The sequence below is a fragment of the Plectrocnemia conspersa genome, unplaced genomic scaffold, assembly GCF_051122295.1.
Source record: "Plectrocnemia conspersa isolate PC_06_02 unplaced genomic scaffold, ASM5112229v1 ptg000001l, whole genome shotgun sequence".
NCBI classification, from domain to species: Eukaryota; Metazoa; Arthropoda; class Insecta; order Trichoptera; family Polycentropodidae; genus Plectrocnemia; species Plectrocnemia conspersa.
In genome coordinates, this window is record NW_028277165.1 from 7,090,678 (window position 1) to 7,113,551 (window position 22,874).

At 31.1% G+C, this 22,874-nt stretch overlaps 1 protein-coding gene, 1 long non-coding RNA gene and 4 other non-coding genes across 7 annotated transcripts in view; all 6 read right to left on the reverse strand.

Moving 5' to 3' along the window:
• The window catches only part of LOC148238602 (uncharacterized), a 49,549-nt gene extending 30,152 nt beyond the window's left edge, over positions 1-19,397 (reverse strand). For both annotated transcript variants that reach the window (XM_088195375.1, XM_088195385.1), the window contains exon 1: positions 19,106-19,397. In XM_088195375.1, coding sequence (XP_088051501.1) covers positions 19,106-19,273 — 168 coding nt within the window. In that variant the 5' untranslated portion in view covers positions 19,274-19,397. The remainder of the gene's footprint in view (positions 1-19,105) is intronic.
• On the reverse strand, positions 3,431-4,205 carry LOC148238606 (uncharacterized). The gene is made up of 2 exons (XR_015811164.1): positions 4,083-4,205; positions 3,431-3,615 (listed from the first exon to the last, which is right to left on the reverse strand). It is a non-coding gene; the product is annotated as an uncharacterized LOC148238606 (long non-coding RNA).
• Positions 3,532-3,603, reverse strand: TRNAQ-CUG (transfer RNA glutamine (anticodon CUG)). Its single transcript has one exon. It is a non-coding gene; the product is annotated as a tRNA-Gln (tRNA).
• Positions 3,844-3,914, reverse strand: TRNAG-CCC (transfer RNA glycine (anticodon CCC)). The gene has a single exon. It is a non-coding gene; the product is annotated as a tRNA-Gly (tRNA).
• TRNAE-CUC (transfer RNA glutamic acid (anticodon CUC)) lies at positions 4,074-4,145 on the reverse strand. Its single transcript has one exon. It is a non-coding gene; the product is annotated as a tRNA-Glu (tRNA).
• Positions 4,646-4,717, reverse strand: TRNAG-UCC (transfer RNA glycine (anticodon UCC)). Its single transcript has one exon. It is a non-coding gene; the product is annotated as a tRNA-Gly (tRNA).
• Positions 19,398-22,874: the final 3,477 nt, after the last annotated feature.

Consider the following 22,874-nt stretch of genomic DNA (forward strand, 5'->3'; position numbering starts at 1 on the left):
GATTTATCAACAGTTATATTTAATGTTCCAGTATAATTAAACGCTAAATCAACCACTGTGCCGCGGTATAACAACGTACACATCCACCATAGCACAGAGGAAAACTGGAAGCAATTTCTGTAACGCGCCGCCATTAACATATTTTCTAATTTACATGTCTCACAACCGCACGACTAAACTGGGCCACTTCTGTTTTTCTTTGCCGAGACGACGGAAAAAATAAAGCCCAGAAATTCCTAGCAAAGGGAGAGAGAAATGCGAGCTTAAATAAATTCATGGCTGTCCAGAACAACGAAACGACGCGGTGTGTTCATAAAAGTTCGCAAAATATTCGCACGCTCTCTTTCCCATTCCGTGTGCACTCCTTTACTACATGTGGGGGGAATAAGAACGGTTTGCAAAGAGATAAATCTCCAGACATCATCCCCTCGAGGCGATTTGTGACGAGCGAAACTCCCAGACGGACGAGCCGAGTACAACGCTTTGGATGTTCTAGTTAATCCTTAGAATAAGTCATCCGTTTCTATCTGTCTATATAGCGTTAATAAATTTTAGTGACTTGAATTGCAAAGCGTCGTTACTAGCTTTGAACGAGTGGGTGGAAATCGTTAAACGAAGAACGTTCTGCTGCACATGTATATTTAATTACATTCCACTATCATTTACGTAGCTTTATAAATAAAAGTATATGAATTTTGGTCAATAAGAGTGCGCAAAAACAATTATCACTTCTCAGAAGGCAAAAATTCACGTCAAAAGCAATAAAATCGTGCCGTGAAATTCGGTTTAGATGTGTTTCATTCGATTCCCACTTAATTGTAAGTAGTAATATTGATATAAAAAGTCTTGATATGAGCGCTAGATAACCGAGTGTTTTCACTGTGATGGCGACTACACGATTTTATAGATTTTAATGTGGATTTTGAACAGAGACGCCCCTTTGAATTTGGCTAGAAAAATGCATGTCATTTAATGAAATACTAATAATCTAATTTAATGAAATACTATGAAACTTTTGCCCCCTTTGGAAAAAGTTGGAACGACGTTCCTCCATTTGACACTTTGAACACGCGTGATTATTGGCAGCCGTCTGATTTACAGTGCTGGCAACATCTAAAACTCGAATCGGATAACCCATCCAATTCTATACGATCATATTACTTGTTGATAATCTACATTTCTAAAAATAAAATAAATAAATAAAAATACGCAGAGGAGAAGTTGTAGCATATAAATGAACGAACAATAATATTATAGTATTTGCATGGAAGGACAAAAAAAATCGTCACGACATGGACAAGGCGTGGCTTATCAAATAGGTACTATTCTCATATTGTACAATAAATTCCCATATTATGTATAAAAAACTAGCGAAAGAAAAACAAAAAAGATAGAAACGTAATTCAAAATCATATCTTCATATGGAAGATTGCTTCAAGAAAAATCATACGATGGACAAATTTAAGTAAGCGTTAAGTATATAAATATGTGAGCAATTGTAATGTACATACATAAATATATTTAGTATTTTATCTATCAAAAAACAACAACAATAAATTCCGTGCGATTAAAAATATGTTGAGAATCATTGATATTGTGTGAATTACAATAGTGAACAATTAGCTAAATACTATTTACAATGATAAAGCGAAACATTTGTTCTTTTGCCATTGAATTTTTCTGGTAGTGGTTCCAAAATCTGGAACGGGTACAGGATGTACCTTAAATAAATGATATATAAATAATATATAAGAAGCCTAATTTTTGTGATTAAATGAACTGGACCGCAGTGGATTTAATAAGAAAAACTTTTGTCCGGTAAAGGTTAAACAGTTAATAAAGAAGATCCACGAGAACTATAAGTTGGTTCAATTTTAATTCACACCTCATGATCTTTAATGTATTATACTTTTTACTCAATGTAGCCTTTGCCAAATCCGCAATCCAAGAACTAATCCCTAAATCCAAAAAATAAAATGCTAGTAAAGTGCCTTAACAGTTTCTCTTTCAAAATCTAATATCTAAATTTCCGGCATTTTAGGCATATTTTCACACACGCCTTCGTAGCTTTAATGAAAATTCGTCGTTAATCACAGCGAGGCCTGGGGTGGTTTTATTATGATTACATAACAGCGTTATACTTTACTCCATTAGCCCGATATGGAAGTCCGCTCGTTACACCAACGCCTAACGTCGAGGCCCTTGCCCTTGTTTCTTCTTTTTATCAAGAGCCACCCCAACCCAACAGGTCGACACGAAACGGAAGAAGGGGTAGTAACACTGAAGAATATACCGTGAGCTATCGAGTTACGATAAGGCTACGTCCCCGATAACGCCTTTGTGCCAAGATTAATACCATTGAAGAATGAACTAGATAGAAGTGAGCATCGGCGTCGTTACGAGTAGATTTTAACTTTTGCTTTAACGAAGTTTGTTAGAGTACCAGATCGCTCTGATGAGATGGAAAACTTAATCTGAAGTTTGGAGAAGTGTAAACATACCTCACAGACATTTATCAACTTTAATTAGTACTCAATACGATGAAGCTCTAAAGTATTTATTAACAAACCATACCATTTCAGCGTTTCTCCTCTTGTGATATTTTCGTGTTGAAACTTTAATTATAATATCTTCAATGATGTAAGATTATGTAATAGCATGATTATAGCACGTTTTTAGGCACACGGAAGTTAAAGTTAATTTCTAACTAATGTTCCTTCTCGGGAATTTCTCATGAAAAATGCCAAATCAAGAATTTTCAAAACTCGAGAAATTTGCTGATTTTTTTTGTTAAAAATAAATTTGTACGAATATTTTAAAATGTTTTACAACCACTGCATACGAAAGGGTGGGTCCGTACCAAATGTTTGAATATATGCATGCTTTCTTAGAAGCGTCTACTAAAAGCCGGAAGTAAGATGATGCAACTTTTTTAAAAAAAAACACACAATTTTAATGAAATCTTCGGATTTTCATTTATTAATTTAATTATGTATATAAAATAAATATTTGAACCACGAAAGCATAATATTTCAATGCTCCTGAATTTTATTTACAGGTAAGTTTTATGATAGGCACTCAAATCTAAGCTACGCTACAATTGAAGTCAGATAAAATTAACTTATTTAAAATATCTGCTTAATAAACTGACTATACTGTAATAAGCCATGATTAAAAACAAAGTTTGTATTCATTTTTTCCATTGTTCATTCGTATCCTAGGGAGTAATAGCGGTCATAGTAATAATTAAATTTTCAACAAAAAGTTTGCAAGGGTTTATAAAAATAAAAGCCTTTGGCAAGGGATGCGAGTCATTCCTATCCACTCCACTTTAATGACAAAGCTTTTACAGTAGTGGTGCTTCTACGTAGAGAGATACAACCATTATATTTTATATACAAATGTTGTTTAGAATTTTCTTATTACTTGCATTACGCCGTGATTTATACAAAAGGTGTTTAATAAATTAAACATGTTGTTAAATAAAAGCATTTAAATATAAGAGTAAATAAAAAAAAATATAAAAAGAACAGGTCCCACCGAGACTTGAACTCGGATCGCAGGATTCAGAGTCCTGAGTGCTAACCATTACACCATGGGACCGCTGAGCGTTACCTAAAAATATAACTATTTGAATATGGTTCATTTAATAATACTTTTTCAAATATGAAATAATTACAATTTTGTGCAAATTATCAAATGTAAACAATTAGGTATAATATATATGCCAGAATTAAATTCTCACGTTTAAAAATTAATATTATGTATTCATTTATGAGTGGCATGATACAAGTCAAATGAAGGAGATGAATTTTTTGCGATATAAAAGTGCAAAAATGATTCTGCACTGCCCGGGAATCGAACCCGGGTCACAAGAATGGGAATCTTGCATGATACCACTACACCAGCAGTGCTCGAACAGGACCTTGCCCATCCAGAGAATTTGATTCGGGTTGACTTAGGGATAAATTCTGGACCAAAAAAATAGTTTGAAAAATCCAGAATTATCAAATCCAAGCAATCAATGAAAATATAAATATTTTATAAATTATATGGTTATGAAATAAAAATAATTCCGGTACCGGGAATCGAACCCGAGCCTCCTGGGTGAGAGCCAGGTATCCTAGCCACTAGACCATACCGGATCGTGACGGTGAGGTTCAAATATTTTATTTTAAGCAAAGTCTAATTATTTTAAATTTATTTTAAAATTATAAAAATGCATGTGTTAGTTATATTTCAAATTATAATAATAATTTTAAACATATTTTATAAACACAATAAAGATGAACACGTGTGATTCTAAATCGAGCAAGTGCAAGACTGATAGATATTCATACATTTACAATTGTTTAAACAATAATGTTACACGTGGTAAATAAATATAAAAATGTGTAAAAATAGGTCGCAAGTATTAAATCAATGAAATCGAACTGTTTTTAAATTGAAATATTATTAAAAAAATGCTCATAAAAAACTATTTGTGACCATGAAAGGAAAATATCAACTCACGAGATCTAATTTCAACTGTTTTTTTTATTCATATAGATCGGTTATTTTTCAGTCCTTTAAATAAATTGTTTTTTTAATAATAATGTTAGCAATAATAAAAATAATATTTAATAATAAAAAAAAGCAAAAAGAGTGCGATGGCCGGGAATCGAACCCGGATCAACTGCTTGGAAGGCAACTATGCTGACCATTACACCACCATCGCCTGCGGCCGTGGAGTGAAATACTCTCTTCATTCAACAGGAATACACGGGCTATACTCAAAAACATACTTTTCAGAATATTTCGGTCCTCATGATCTAAGAGTCAACATTCTGTAAATTTTTCATATATTGTAATCTCACTATTTTTTGCGTTTCTTATTATATTTTATAACATGGACTTCTTAGAACTAATATAATTCAATTACATTTATTCTGCGCACCAGTACTTTTTTTGTGGAACCCATGTATTTTTAAAATAATTTTATCTTGAAAATATTATCAAATAACGAAAAGTTAGTAAAAACTATAAAACCATGCATCAAAGATGTTGCTTACTGAGAAATACTTATTATTACAGTTTTAAGCATGTCATGATTATTTTTTACAATTAAATGAAACAAAATATGTACAATCAAAATACATATTGCAATAGGAACAGTTACAATAACACTGTTTGTTTGAAATGTAAATTAATATTTAAAACACATTTTGGACCACATAGTAAAAAGCAGTAACTGTAATAGTGTCCTTTAATTCTTTTATTGATAGACTTAGGGGATTGATACAGTTGACGCATCTGGAGAAGTGACTGGCAACAGATACTTTTTTCTTGCCTGAGAGGACCATGTTAGTATAATAATAAGGATTAATGTAACCATGTAACTATAATTAATAACATTATGCATTATTTTAATATTGGGGTTGGTGTAAGTCTAAGCTTTAAAAGTTTAAGTTACAAGGTACGGCTTACAAATTATGCTAATTCCATGCGAGGCAATTATTGTTTTTCACACATTTTGAAGCTTATGAAGAAAAGAGTTATTGTGGTATTTTGCGGCTAATAATGGAATTTTATGGCTTTCGTAAGTCTGCGTTTCTATTGTACAATTCTGGGTGTTCTGAAATGCCGATTTCTAATAGTTATTAAAAGGTTAAGCTATATTAAAAAAACTACGGCAGTTATCAATAACTGCCGTAGTTTTCATCATTTATTTTTTATCATTTTATCGTAGTTTTTATCATTTTAATTTTATTATTAAGAACTCAAGTTCTTAATTTTTTTATAGACATTTTTAGTTCTTTAATATTTCGTTACGATTTTTTAACGTTTTGAATAGCTGTCATTTAGAAACAATAGTTTGTCATAGTTTTTTTTGTATTACCAATTAGCTTAAATAATATGCTTAAAAATTTACTAATTAGTTTTAACTTTAATTAATTAAGTAATAATTAAACTTAAGAATTGATAGATGTCTATAATACAGCTATAAAAATAAATATATTGCAGTAAAAGTTTTAGATGTATTACTGACATCTATATGTCAGGTCACAAACTTTTTGAATGATCCAAGTTAGTTTAAAATTTTGTTTGATTAGTCAATTAACAATACATTATAAATAACAGAAACATTGTTTTTCTTGTTTCTCAGAAGTTTCGATTGAATAGGTTTAGGATACAACATCAATATTTTATAGTTATTAGCTAAAAATATATATAAAGTAACCAAGCACTTAAACTATTTAAATTGTTGACATGGATATTACAGAAAGATTTACAATTTTAATTATTTTTACTAGTTTTAAAATTGCTATATAAATAGAGTGTTTTGGAATGGTTAATTTTGTTTCGCTGATTAACTTTGTATTATATCTTACTAAATAAATAAAAAAGCAATGAGCCAGTAGATTTAAAATAAAGTTTGGCGGTTGGATGGTGATGTATGTCAATTAGACACATATTAAGCCTCTGCAGTATAGTTAATTGGAAGTTATCAATTTAGTTACATGTTATTTAATGATGATATATGTGAGAGATCAACGGACGAGGCACCACCGGTCGCGGTCTTCCCATCGAGGTCCGCTAAAGAATGTTGCCCTACCCCTCGGTCACGTTAGTGTTACCAGAGTGCCACCTTGTTTTGGCCATAAAATTTAAATAAATAGGCAAATGGGTAAAATAAAACTTTTAATGTCGATATTTTTACTTTTAGCATACTTACAAATATATATATGATATATTTAAGCTATCTGGATAAATATCTAAGTTCTCACATATTATACTATTTCTAAGAAAATTAGTTATTAAATTATTATATTTCCAGTACCACTTGTATTTGTTGTGACGAAATAAGTGGCAAGAACAAAGATTTTTCTTGTATATACGCAATTGTTAGTTTTACGTCATGAATTTAATGAATGTCAAGATCCGATGTCCGATCAAGAGAACTAAAACAGGTACCAAGTATGTGATTCACATTTTTGGCAAATTTTACATATTTGTGAATGTACTTTGACATAGATGCGTCGCAACAAGTTCAATTAAATATGTATTAGACAATAACAAATAGTATGGTTTCCGCTCCGAATCATTCAGAGCGGCCAGCGGATTGGTAACTGAAGGAACGTTGGACTTTCCTTAACTATGAAGGATCTATAAACCAAAACATGGCTGTATACAATTCATAAATCAGAAACTAATAATCCAGAACTACCACTTCGCTTCGCTAAAAGTTACACCTGATATTCGAAACGACTTAGATATTATGTGACGTAGTACTACGGAAAGAACAAACACAAAACATATATTCATTATTGCTCTTATTATACTCCAATTAGAAAAAAAATTGAACTAAAATTTCTTGCTATGTATTTTTTTTTTTTTAAAGCAGTTTTAATCTGGTTCTGAGAAACGTCGTTATCTCGTTGGGGTGGCAAACGATCGTTACAAGTTATATTAGATTAAGATCTATTTAAAAATATGTCTCAACTGCAATATGCACATAAAAGTATATACAAACAGATACAAAACTATTATTTCAATATCAATCTAAAGCTTACTCCACACGTTGGTCACACGTAGCGGAGAAAAATCACCGTTTTAACCATGTTCTTCGATGCATTTGGTTACAAGGTACACAATATATTTAATAACGTGTCTCTTGCGGGTCATTTAGCTACCATCGCGTGTTTGGTAAACGAACGGGAATGCGATTTCAAAAACATTTTCCACAGCTTTGTGTAAACATAACATTGCAGCAGGCAATCGTCTCCCAGAATCGACTGTTTATATTTACTTTCCTATAGGATTTTTGCGCTAAATTTAGCAATCGACAATGAAAGTTACGCCCGAGAGTAATTAATAGCTTTTCAATAATAGATTTAATTTATACATAGACTACAGTGGCTATATTGGTATCACTTTCATTTTCCAGTCAACCTTCGTTCTATTTACCGAAGGCTTTATAAATAGCGAAAACTGGTGGCACATTCATTCATTGGAATTATTGTAAATGGGTCATGAAAATAAAACACGGGAAATTTAGTGAAAAGTCATAAACATTAATAATATTCCTAGTTCAATTAAATTAGTCTATCCCTAAAACATAAAAAATATGAAAAGGTAATAAATTTTAATATGATAAAGCGATTTTTGGCTAGACATGTATTTATTTACAATACACTCATGATACATATTATGTTACTAGAGAGGCACTATATTTAAATCAATATTTATTATTTAAATAATAAATAAATGATAAGATCATATCAAGTTAAATATTAAGATAAAAAATATGCGCCCACAATAAAGTCTGTACTGCGCCATGGCAGTGTTCTCAGAGCAACTTTATATTTGATATACCCAGTAGAATGAAACTACTGTTCCACATTTGCCAATTCACTAATTTTTTTTAACTATCTTTCCAAATATCCTTCGTATGAATATAAAAGGCGAATACAAACTCTAGCTATTTATTTATTGTATTACAGGCTTTTAAATTCAATATATTATAAAGCTAAACAGGAATGCAACAAAACAACCCCTTTGATCTTTCAATAGCGTCCATACTTCACACTCGATCACACGTTGAAATTGAATTCTGGTCACGTAATACCGGAAAAGGCTGGCTACGATAAGGTTCTGCCTGGCTGGCGTTGTTACTTATTTTTCTTTTTCACTCCGTCCGCCATTTTGTTTGTCGTCGCGAAGTGGTGTCTCGCTAAACAACCACTTTTGCGGGCCTAAATGGTCATTTCATATTTTACTTATGTGCACAGAATATTCCGTGACTCGCTGACTCAGCAAGGGCTTGGCTCGAAAATTGTCACACGTGACCCAAAACGATTTATTGTCACAACAACCAAATATGGTGTACGTACAAAGAGACACACACGCACGCCGTGGGACAGACAAGAGCTTCGCAACTGAATTGTCTACATTATGTCTAAATATAAACTGGTAATGGGTTTTCGATCGTTTTACCTCAACACAGTATTTCGACACTCAATAGCTGGTAGACTTCCACGCCACAGTAGGGGTATTACCACTATTCCTGAAGCTACGAAACTTATGAACAATACATTTTCAATATTTTAATAAAGAATACCTTGTTCGCTTGCTAAATGATATTTTTTTCTATTACTTACAAATTGGAATACCACATTTTATTACTTGCGTAATTAGGTTACTTTATAACCCTTGTGCATCCTGCCGGCGGCTCGTTTTAAAAGCCCGCTGCTATATAATTATTAACTAGTTAAAAATATGCACTAGCAGCTTCGCTTAAGGGATTTTTAAAATTATTATATAATTTTAAGAGTGACAACTTCGACAGTTATAGTGAACCTAAAAACCCACATAAACGCTCTTCGACGCTTTATTGCAAACTTTGCAATGTGCACCAATAATGTCACTTAAAAACCGGATGATAAAGGATAACCTTTATCCTCCATCCGAGGCAAAGAGGATTTTATCTATAGTTCATACATACTTTACCCCATTTCCAATACATATACAGCAGGGACGTCATATAGAAGAGGGGGAGTAGAAGGGGGCATTTCCCCCCTATTGAATTTGGCATTTAAGTTACATTTAATGAAATAATATGAATTTTAATGAGATCTAAATATAAAAAACGACCACTGACTAGACAATATTTGCACCCCCTCCTTAAAAAACTAATTTTAAACCAGTCGTAAGAATACTAAATTACCGGAGAGAACAAATCTTTGTTTGGAAAGGATGCGCGATAGACAATGCGTTCTACCATGCGCACAGGACTATTGTGTTTCTACCCTTTTGTTAACGATCGGCGGAACGGACATGTGGTAATTTTATTTTAAATTAAGGTGTTTCCAAGAAGCATTGAATTTGACCCGCTAACGTCAAGGACGTCATTAATGAAGGGGGGGGCAGGTGGAGGCATTTGCCCTCTCTTTAAGTTGGCCAGTAAAATGCATGTAATTTAATGGAATTACATGAATTTGAATGAAATAGAAATATTAAAATAACGAACACTGACTGACCAACTTTTGCCCACTCCCCCTAAAAAAAGGCTGAAATGACGTCCCTAATTCTAAACCAGAAATTCTTGGGCTTTTCCTCAAAGAAAATCTAAACGAAACAGTTTCGAATCTATGCTGAAAATATTTTTTAAATATGTCATTTCAGTGAATTCATATCGGAATACATTTTCACGAGTAAATATATATATTTACCAGAGAAAAAAATAGTAAAAAATTCACGGTAAGAGCAATAAAATCGTGTCGGCGCCGTCGCAGTGGGAACGCCCGGTAACGAGCGTACCCACTGGACGGCGACGTCACGATTTTATTGCTTTTGACGTGGATTTTTGCTTTCTGAGAAGGGATAATTATTCTTTGCGCTCTCTTATTGGTCAAAATTTGGTTTATCTAGGATCCATTCTATTCTCACTTATTGTAAGTCATAATATTGTCTTTATATGAATGCTAGATAACCGAGCGCTTTCTATGTGACAGCACGACTTTATCACTTTTGATGTGGATTCTTAACATGAATGTTATTTGTCATTTGAGGAGGGGCAGGTAGGTGCGTTTGCGCCCTTCCCTTAATTTAATCAGAAAAATGCATGTAATTTAATGAAATACTATGAAACTTAATAAAATCGAAATATTTAAAGAACAATCATTAACTAACTAACTTTTGTCCCCCCCTGAAAAAAGCTTAAATAAAGTCCCTGACTTTAATAAATACCCACGCTTTTTTTAGACAGACAATATATTTACTATAAATGGTTACATGTATTATATACAGCAGTAATGCGGTAGTATTTTTACCATTTCAATTTACAGCACGCACAAACCCGCCTGGGGCTCGCCCTCATTTCATTATTCATCCCCTGTGTTTTGTCGTGATTACTTCAAACAAGGCGTGAAACCTACGCAGTGATTGAAGACTGAAATTCGACCTAGCGACGTTTTTAACTTTCGACTCTAAGGGTTGATTTTATGAGTTATTTTTAAACAATGTAAAATCATTACTCTTAAACATTCGATTATCAATGTTTAAAGTAATCGACTAACCATATACAATTTGGGTATTTCCTGCAGTTTCTGACATATCAATAGCGTTACTTATTTTAAGAGATGGGAGGGTTTGCGTATCGCGCCTTTTCTTGACCTTATCTCATTTGTTGACGTTTTGACCACTGATGTTGGGGTCAGTAACTTGAGCGAAGCTTCGATTTTATTTTGGCTAACGCAGATTTTATGGCTGCGTCGACTTAAATTTTATCGCGTGACTTATTTTGACGTTGTTTTTTTTATATATTTTTTTATAAAATATAAATTAGCAATCAATTTAAAATAAATATTTTTTGTACACTGCATTTGCTACTTTAAAATTGGGCATGTAAAATCAAAAGTTAAAATATTTACTTAAAAATAATTTCTGTGTCCGGAAAACTAATGATCGCAAATTTCGGTGTACGAAAATTTCATGTGTGGAAAATTCTCACGGAAATTGCATGTACTGTAAATTCCCCGAACTGATCATTGTGTACTATTGTTTCGATAGAAAGGTATATAATTTATTATCACAAAAATGAAAATTATATGGATTCAACATCCCCGAAAGTGCCTCATATTGGGACATAAAGTGGGTCACAGTAAAGGGTGAAAATTCTGAAAAATTGAAATATAGAAGGAAACAACATTTAGATAGTAAAATTGTAGCAGTTTGTCCTGACAATGCAAATATAAATTTTGGTGGGTTTCTTAGGAAAGGAACAAATAATATAAAACTTAATATAAATTAATGAACCATCTCCAAAAGCGTAAATCAATTATATTCTATTATAGTAGAAATATATATCTACCGGTTAAAATATAATCAGATATGATTTTATTGAAAAAAAATTATGGGATGTAACGAAATATCTGCTAAGTTTTCTCGCCAGCCTGATCCGATTTTGTTGCAATAAGACGGCTATTCTAAAAAAATAAAAAATATCAAATCGGTTAAAAAAAATAAAAAGGGTATTAACGTTGTATAATAATAAAAATAAAAAAAATTGAAAAAAAAAAGTTTTTCCTTGCAATTTTTGTCATTAATGTAGGATATAACTATATTTGAGAACAAAATAATTAGTTCTTATCCTATCCACATTATATTTTTTCTAATAGACCTTATCTTAACTAAGTTTGTTAGCTAGCCTGATCAACAATTTTGAAACAAAATAGTGAGTAATTAAGATTTATGAAAAATCGTAACAATGAAAAAATCTAGAGAGAAAAAAATATAAAATAAAAGTATAAATATTTATTTTTTATTATTTATATTTTTGTGGACATGCCGTAGTTTTATTCATATTGGCATAAAACTTGTTCTAAATATATTTGTATCTTGTTAATTTCTAAACTAAGTTCTTTAGCTAGCTCGATTTATCATTTTATTTCAAAATAGCGGGTAGTTAAAATATTAAAAAAATCGTAAAAAATAATCCAAAAGAAAAGTGTACAAAAATTAGAAATGTTTCTTTTTTATATGCTTCAGTTTCGCATCCATTTTTTGATTATATATTCAGATCAATTTTTGTGAAAACATGAATACGCAAAAAATTAACTTTAACCTATTATTTAAGATCAAGAAACATACATTTATATTTTATGTTACATTTCTATGCTCATTGATAGAATTTAAAATATAGTGTAATTATCCTTTGAGCAATAAACATGAGCATCGGTGAATAACCATCAAAACTTCTCTTATGATTAATGCCCGATAGATTTTCATGTTACGTATTCGCAAAGGAAACGTGACGATAATTTATTACGAGATAAAATTTTCTCGCCTTTCGTTTCGGTCCGAAATTGAATTTTTCCCCACACTGCTAAACTGGGTTTTCAAATAAATCGAATAACAAGATTTGCATGGCGTATGCATCACGTTTATTTCCCACGAGATCATGAATGCATTTGATTCAAATCTTGAACGTATTGTCTCAGAAGAACGGTATTATTGGTTAAAAGCGAAACGTAACCGAGTTTCTGTGTTTTGATTACCATAAACATACAAAGTGCCTTTTAAATCTTTGTACTTTAAAAGTTACATATCTAGAAACGTCTAAAAGAGGTCTAGTATACATTTTTATTTTGCTCTTATGGTCCAAGATACATATACAGGCAGCCCTCGACTTTCGCTCAATTCGCTATTTCGCACATTTAAAAAAAACCAATTTTTTTAAATTTCATTTAAAAAAAAAAAATAAAAAAAAATATAAACACGAGTGAGAAACGGAAAAACTTGTGTTGATACGAACAAAAATAAATCAAAGACTCATAAACTTCACACGATTCAAGACAAAGATGGAAATTATTAGACGTTCTGATAACGGTGAATCTTTTGCTTCAATCGGACGTTCGTATGATACAAACAGGTCTACGATATGTTCAATTTTGCAAAATAAAAATATAATTAAGAAATACGTTCAAAGTTGTGGAAAATAAAGATATATTTCCGCAATCTTTAAAGATATGTTTCCAAAAAAACACAGCAAAAAAAAAACATGGATGAAATGGAAAATCTTTGTCATCGTGGATCGATGACCAACATCAAAAAGATGTCCCTCTGAGTATTTCAATTATTCAAACAAAATCTCTTAGTTTGCACAAAGATTGGAAGGATAGATTAAAAAAAGATTTTAACACAGTTTTTCAAGCAAGTAACGGTTGATTTTATAATTTTAAAATGAGGTATTCTTTTCATAATATTAAATTTACTGGAGAATCGGCTGATGCGGATAAAGATGCTGCAAAAGAATTTATTTCATAATTATCCAAAATTATTGAAGATGGAGAATATTCCCCTAGCCAAATATTTAATGTAGATGAGACAGGCTTATTTTGGAAAACTCTTCAACAATGAAAAATATGAATGAAGCCTTCACGCACGTTGACAAATTTTTAAATATTATGGAAGATTGTGGTCATAATGGAGAGCGCATATCTCAAGTTCGTAGGGCGATCAATAAAAACATAGCATGTTATAAAATACTATATGAAGAAAAGAAAAAGAATAGTGGAAAACAGTTAGCTCTTAAAAACTTTTCAAAGTTAACACCCGCAAACCCCACTTAAACGTGTCTCTTAAACATCTTATATTTACTTGATAAATAAATATTTTAAAATACACACAATTTTAATTTTTTTACTTCCCTCGACTTTCGTACATTCAACATTCGCACACATTTTCAGGAACTAATTATGTGCGAAAGTCGAGGGCCGCCTGCACAATAATGGCACTTCTCTTTGGGCATTGGTGTATATATTTTGTAATTAATATTAAACGCAGCTATAGCCCTTGAAATCAGTGTTAGAATTAGACATGTGATATTGGATTTATAGCCAGAGCTTTCAATACCAATATGCAACCAGTGTCTCACCATTATGGACAATTAAAATATCAGTACTTTGATACGGTAAGAACAAAAATATTACACATCAAAATATGACTTTTGCAGCCGAATACTTTTGCACCTCTGAATTGTTTTTATATAATATTCAAAGAACGAGAGGTGCAAAACTTCAAAAAGGTTCTTAAGTTATTGATAAAAAATAAGGAATAACGAAACGACGTTAAAAATATTTTTTTGAATGGATAAATTTTAGCTTATGCTACATTCCAAAGACATGGTAAAATAAGTTCTGTATTGATACGTGTTATGGCTTCTTCTACTTTGTTCATGCGGTCAATATAGAGGGGTCAAGCAGAGTAAATTTTTCGCCAAAACTGGGGCTTTTTGGAATTGATCGCCGGTTGACGCGTCAGCGCTGTTACATAATAATTGGCGTGGGTGCCGCTCATTGTAATCGTTCTGAATTTTGCTGGTGGGGGAAGTCGTGTGATGAAGTGGGAGTTGAATTTTCATTGGCGGTCACAAATTCACGTGTTTGTGGAAAGCCAATTAATGGTAACGAAGCGGCTTGTTAAATATTCATGGAAATGTTGGCGATAATTGTGTGTATGATACGATGTAGGAGGGGAGTTTTACGCAGGGTGGTATCTTTGTAATTCGATTGGGAATGCTATTAGATATAATAAATGGTCCTGTCGTAGTATGAATGGTAAATTCATCATTCTACATATTATTATTGTTATATTTAATCAAATTAAAACTTAGCTCAGAAGTGTTAAAAAACAATATTTGATACACAATTGGTTATTCTTTATTGTATAATGTTTAATGCATATTAATATTTTATATTCAATAATTCATTTGTGATAGTATACTAATATAGTATATATTAAGATAGATGTAACATATAATACATCACCAAGTCAAATGTGGACATATATGTATATATAATACAATACGAGATATATTCGCATAGTAAAGCTAATAAGGCTAATAAAAATAAGTGTTTTTTTTGTGCTTGCGATTTAAATTGGCCGTATGAATTCATAATTGAACCGCCAATTTGCTTATGTAGAAAGCGTCATACATGTACCAGCAGAAGTATAAATCGCCACAAAGTTTTAAAAAGGTAAAGAAAGCACGTTCACCAAATCATCTCGAAAGACGTAATCATAAACATGAAACATTGAATAATTCAAACGCGCAGGTAAGAAATTCTGTAAAATTGTCATGTTCGAAAATTAATATTTTTTAATATCATCGATTTCTAATCGTTTCATAAAATAAATTGTATTATATCTGTATATATCCAATATTAATTACTGTAAAGTTTTAAATATCTTATTTTTAAAACAAGAAACGTATAGAAGAGATTGTAAATTTAAAACTTCAGTTTAACATAATTTGTAAATTAAGAAAAGGAACCAGTACTGATGAATTAGATTAAACATGAGAAATACTAGACTACATTATTTATAAAATAAAGCACTCTCTTAAGGATAAATACCCGATGAACCATTTTCAACTGATTAAGTAAATATGTACAAGATACGCTATTTTGACCTTATAAATGAAATGTCTTTTTGTCTTAATGTTACCGAATCATTAAATAATACGTGAAAAATTTATTAACTAATAAAGAATGTTTCAAATTATATATTATATTAATATAAATTTTCTCTATCAAATGTAAATAGTCCTTTAAATATATCTAATATCTCAATCTGAAAAACCCATATAAATAAAATATTCTAGTAACAAGCTTCAAAATGCAAGGAAATAATTTACTATTTAAATACCTAATATTAGACTGTTTCAACTTAAATAAAATAGTATACTTCATTAGTATTCATTCGTTTTTCAGGTTTCCTTCCAATTTTTTCAGAGGAAGTATCATAATTCAGATGCTTATGTACACGTACGAGTACATAAAACTAATATAAACATACTACCAAGCATGCGTGCTTTGCACGCATTCTCAATCCCATTTGGGGGAGCTTTTTATTATATAATATAAGCTACGTTTTTACAGTGCTTTTTATTGTAGAGTAATAATATTTTGTATTGCGCGAAGCTAAAATGGATTCATATTAATATTATTATTAAACAAAACACAGATAAAGCAAATGTAATGCGTATATATTGTAGGGGATTTAATACAATTCCGTGTTAGAAAACGTCATTTGAACAAAGATGCTTTTTGAAATGATTCTTGAAAGAAATCGCCGTTTATGAAAATTATTTTGTTTGCCAGAATCTCAAGAAGTAGAAATCCAGAGTATAAAAAAGATAAAATAAGACGTTGCCATAAATAAATATTAAATAGTTACAAATAAACCCTACAATGAAATGCGATTTACCAGAACCACCATTAATAGAAATCGCCACAGACGCACAGACATCTAATTTACAATTTTAAGAGCAGTCAGTCATTGTTAAATAGGCTGAGGAGTTTTGTCACATTAGATACTACGAACATTGCTTAGTCAGACTGAGGCTAGACCTCCTACCTAGGCTGTCGCGAATGATGCTATAATCGGGGTGAAGCTGTTGATGGACTTCAGCATTACTTATCAATTTAAGAAGATGGATAAGCATATCAAGGATAAAAGTAGCGATCAGTTTCATATGAATAACTAAAAACCTGTTTAACTATAGAATAAATAAACACGGATTATTTATTTAAAAAAAAACTTCTAAGATAACACAAAATTATCTATAATCTAATCCAATAATGATATTATACGACGGATGGAATTGAAACATAACATGCAAGCGCAATCAAATTACATTCATCATAATTTGATTTGGTATTCAGAAACAGCAAATCCATACCACCTACCCATTAAATTTCTTCGAAACCAGAGCCTCCCCTTGTATAATTTTAGCACAGAGTGACACCCGGCCGACATGCTCTGAACAAATCCAGTCGATCAACCGTGATACGGCAGTTTCTAATTAATCAGGTTGTGTGTGCTCATCGAATATTATTCACGAAGGCGTGTTTGTATTAGGCGTACAACCACCATAGAATACCTATAGAGCGAATTGATTTTGCGGCAAATACTATCCCTAAATTCCAAAGTTGAAAACGACCGAAATGCATAGGCGATTCATATCAAACGGAAATTTAGTTTGAAAATGGGTTAAATGAATGATCATTATCAGTGGGAAATGTATTGCAAGTACGCACGATTAAATTGACATTATTTTTAGCATTTAGTCTTAAGCTCTTTGTATCACGAATTAATTTTAAATTAATCCTTTGTGGGAGCCGATTGATTAAGCCACAAAGGATTCATTTTGCATCTAGACTTCCACCTACACTCTCTCGGCAGGCCTGACGGGTGTACGTGGAAGTCTAGATGCAAAATGCGCCAAAGGGAACCATAAGAAAAGTCCAATAGTTGCTAACGCCGACGAATCGACAATTCCGGGTTATTTTCGGCTGAACGGGCACCATGATGATGCACAGGCCAAATCCTATATCAAAGGTTTCTATTTTTTAATATTTTCTAAGATGTGAAAAACTACTTAATACAGTAAAGCGTATATTTAACACGATTTACCCAACTATATATTAACTTTAGTTAACATATATGGATATAGCGCTATATAGCAATATAATGTAGCAAAAGCTTTTTTTTTAATTTGTACTATATCGTATTTTTCCCTATAAACACAAAAAATTTACAACAATTTTGTGCACATATTCTTGAAAAAAAAACAACAACACGGCTACGCGCTCACGCGTCAAAACGAATAACGCGATTTTTATACGTATTATATTTGACTAACGCACGTCTGCGCTCGGTGGTCGGAATTGCGTGCAAAAAATAATTCATTTGTCCTAGTCACGCGCCGGCACTGCGCGAGCAGTCAGATTTGGACAACTGCGCCGATCGCCCGCCCAGATATTATTTTATTTCGAAGCTGATAAGTGAATTAATTTTGCAAATTCAATTCGAATCGTTCGACTTGCCAAGGTCGTGTGTTTATTATAATAATATTTTTATTATAAGGTTGCAGAGTTTGCGTTTGAGAAAATTGTTTTGTCGGTTGTTTAGTTAGTTAGGCGGGCTCGTAAAAAAACTGTGAAACGAAATTGGTTAATCAGATTGAAAGGCCTATTTATAAAACGCACATAATGTGTGAGCATGTGAACCAATTTACTGTATATAAATAATAATTTTGTTATTAAATTTGGATATTAGTACATATATATATATATATAACAAGATTAGAGCCGCAGATAAAATAATGTATTAGTATGTAAACTTATATGCTAATTTCTGCTGCCTCTTTTGAAAAAAAAGTCTCGTTTATAAATATGTATTTTAGTTATTAATAATATACTTAGGTATAATTATATGTAAATTAACTTAAGTGAGAATTTTGGTAGTAAAATTAACATTATTATTATTTTAAACTTTTACACTTTAAATATAATTAAATATCTCAAAAAGATATAAGTCAAATAATTAAACGCGAAAGACATAACAAAATATAGCTCATATATTGTGCAAATTATATTCGAAATAGAAAGCAATTACGCACCTAGCATGAAAATAAATTTTCATGTTAGGTACAAAGTTTTGTCTATTTTATCTTGGTTGTCTTTCACACTAGGCTGTGTAGCAAAAAATAACCGAATATCTAATATTTTATATAGAACCAGAGGAGAGTTTTTCAAATAAAAAGTGGGAAAGTACTTACGATTTTATGGTTCAGGTGTTGCAGCTCCCTCTCCGTCACCTTGCGCCTGGCGTTCTCTTGTTGCTGTTGTTTGTACTGGTTGTACTTGTAGAACAGATACATTCCCGGTAAGGCCAGGACCACGAATGGTCTCATCAGTGTTGAAGATGACAGTGAACGCTGGGGCATGGTGGTGATGCGTGTGAAGTCGTCGGATGGTTAACGAACTTCGAACTTCGAAGCACAAGATCACGAAACACCATTTATAAGCACGATAATTTGAACGAATTAATTAATATTATAATTATTATATATGATTATTTAAAAAATAAATATTTTTTTTCGAAAAAATATTCGAGATCACATTTCTTTTTTATTAACATTATTATTTATGCTATGAACTAAATACTTCTACATGTATTATTATTATTATTATTATTATTATATCACTTTCACACTGTAAATAAAAAAAAACATATACGGTTGTTAATATTTTTATAATATAAAATTAAAACGTGAAAATGTTGATGAATGCAATATTTATTTTATATTCATGATAAACGGATTTTTTTATAACGATGTGTATGTAAAATATAAAACTATAAATCAGTTAAGTATTAAGATTTGTATCACAAAGATAATATTACACGATTTAAATTTGTTTATGTGAAAAACAATAAACACAAAATAATCAATGTCGGACATCGTGTTTCGTACATTTTAAAATAACGCAACCCTATCATAGAAATATCGTAAGCTTTTTAATGAAGTGTGTTTTTTTTCAATTGATAAATTGATAAAGTTTCTACATTTGAAAAGAATACATTACAAAATGTTTCAACTGTCCATCCAGCTCTCCAATACTGTGGCATTGCACAATGATATATTTAATGTCCGATAAAAGGAGTTGATCCTGTCCGTATCATTTTATTTTATTATTTTATTGTTTTCTTTATATACTATGAATGACTTTTTCTACATTGTAATCTTCAATTAAATGTAACAATTTTTTTATGGTGTGGAGTATAACTTGAAGTTTTTACGCATTTTTTAATACTGTTATGAAACGTTGATTACAATAACTTTTAAGTAAAATAGTATATAGGCAAAACTCTGAGTGATTTTTTTATTTATACACATATTATAATTTCCAAACGTGTGAGTCGTACCTAACCTTTATCTAACAACAGAAATATATAAATATCAGTTACTACAAATGGTGCAATCTCAATTGAGTTAATGTTTAAAATTGTAAACCGTTGATATTCAACAGATCAATACATTGTTTTAATATTTCTTAATAAAACTGATAAATCCACCAGGTGAACAGATACACATACGTGATAGTCAATTTACGTCAATCCCGTAAAGCCAACAACCCGTGACAGGCACGTACGGCACCATTCATCGGAAGTGATTCGATGGGTTTTGCGAACGTGGAAAATGAATAAAAAGAAGACCTAAGAGGCTAATAGACTGCGTTGACGTACACTATTTCGGTTCCCACGCGAGGAAAACAATACTTCATTGAGACAGGTTTTTGCGAATAATACAGTTGTGATATTTTTTTAGTAAATTAATTAATTATTTATATATTCTTAGAATATGGCGCAGTATCCTGGCAGTGCCAGGATCGAACATCACACTCGCAAAGTTAGGTAATAAATAATAAAATCGATGCTATATAAGTAAAGTTATGTGTAAAAAATATCATAAATTGAAACATGTGTACGTTTAACTACTCAATCAAAAAATATTGTTTATATAGAATTATTAGCGTATTTGAGATATAGGAGGCACTATGATGTAAATATAAAATTATATTATTAGTTGAATAATTGGAATTTTCTTTAGTATATATCAATATTAAAATTATCAAAGTTTGTATTACTAGCTTTTCGGCACAACTAAATATGTTACAAAGTTAGTAATATACAAAGACAATTTTTGATACTATGTATATGAAAGTTTTAAATTGATTTAACTATCTACAATAAATTTCTACAATGATTGTTGAATTTAAGTTTTACCTAATTGACAAGATAATGGACAGAATTATGTGTTTGGTTATATGGATAATATATCACCTAAACATACCTGGTGTATTTGCAACTCGAGTAATTATATTCAGTCAAATTTGACGAACATGTGAATGAAATCAGAAGCAATGATAGTTTTGATATATTACAAATCAAAAAACTAATTTTTCGGTCTCGTAACCGTCCGACGAAACTTCAAATTTGAACATTTCATTAGAAAGATTTTTTTATTACTAATCCTTACACGCACTAAGTATATATTTAATTTTCATAGTTAAAACGTACTTAGTTAATTTACAGTCCGAATATTTATATTCAGTCAAATCGAACAACGCAAATGAAAATTAATTGACAAATAAAAACTGTTGCTACGTTGCTGTCGGCCATTTTGTTTTATATTTAAATGCTTATTTTTCATTGGTCGACAGTCAGAGCCTCCGTTAAAAACAAGAGAATTTTATTTTTATTATTATAATTAAATATATTTCCTTTGTTTATGTGAATTATTATATACATTGTTCATACAAAGTAGAAAATTGAACGTGAGGAACAATTATATGTAAGATAAAATTAATAATAATCCCTAATTCTGTTCTTCCAGACACGATGGAAATTGAAAATCATCATGGGATTCGAACTCAGGTCTTTCCGGTTAGTAGTCAGCAACTTATACGTCGTGTCTTTTGTGCCAGTACTTCTGTATTTAGTACATAATTTTTCTACTCCCGGAAGCAGTCATGAGATCTCAGATTTTCAGGTTTGCATTTCATAATCAATAATATGAAAACGATGACACGTGATTTTCGTTGAGATATATTCAATTAATCTTAAAATTGTGTTTTGATTTATTTGTGACATGTTCAGCAAAACTTATTATTTTATTTTTATTTAAGAGATGTTTGGACCAGCATTTTGAGAGTTTCTTGCTTTCTCATATACCACTGACTTCCTTGATACATGGAGGCCGGGACTCAAACAGCAAGTAAAGCGTTTCGCTGGTCCTTCAAGTCTGATAAGACGGTCTTCTCGCATGCCACAAAAAGACAAAATTTCTGACTTCTCATTGAGTGGAAAAGTTGAGCAAATTCTATATCAAAACAAATGTGCTGATGCTCTGAAAATGTGATAATCTGAAAGCGCCAGTTAATCAAAGAGGATATTATAAACATTTGAAATACGTAAAACTAATTCGTAACATGTAAAACAAATAAGAACCTTTTAAGTGTCATTGTTGGTCAGGATGATTTGGAGAAAATCACTCTAATACTAGGTATAATGTAACATATAATCTGATTTTTTATTATTATTACGTTGTTGACATCACGTCTGTAACGTATAAGCTAAATTTGACGCGTAACTTGTATTTGACAGTCAAATATTTAAGACGCATTTTGTCACGCTTAGAGATTTATTTATTTGAAATATGCAGTATATTTTACGTTCAAAATTAAGTAAAGTTTTTTTTTATTTTAGACAATGTTCTATGTTTAAATGAAGGATTTATGAATGATAATTCTAAAATATGGTCGTGAAGATGTTGTAATGTAATTAAAAATCGCTGGATCACTAAAAATGAGATTACTGGAGAAGTTAATATCTCTTATTATGTAATTTTTGAAATAAAATAAATTTGTTACAAAACTTGAAATTTTAGCAAAAGTCGTCTTATGAAATAATTGCGTCATAAAAAGTGACACATCATGGGTGTATGATTATAATATTGATACCAAGGTGCAATAATCTCAATAGAC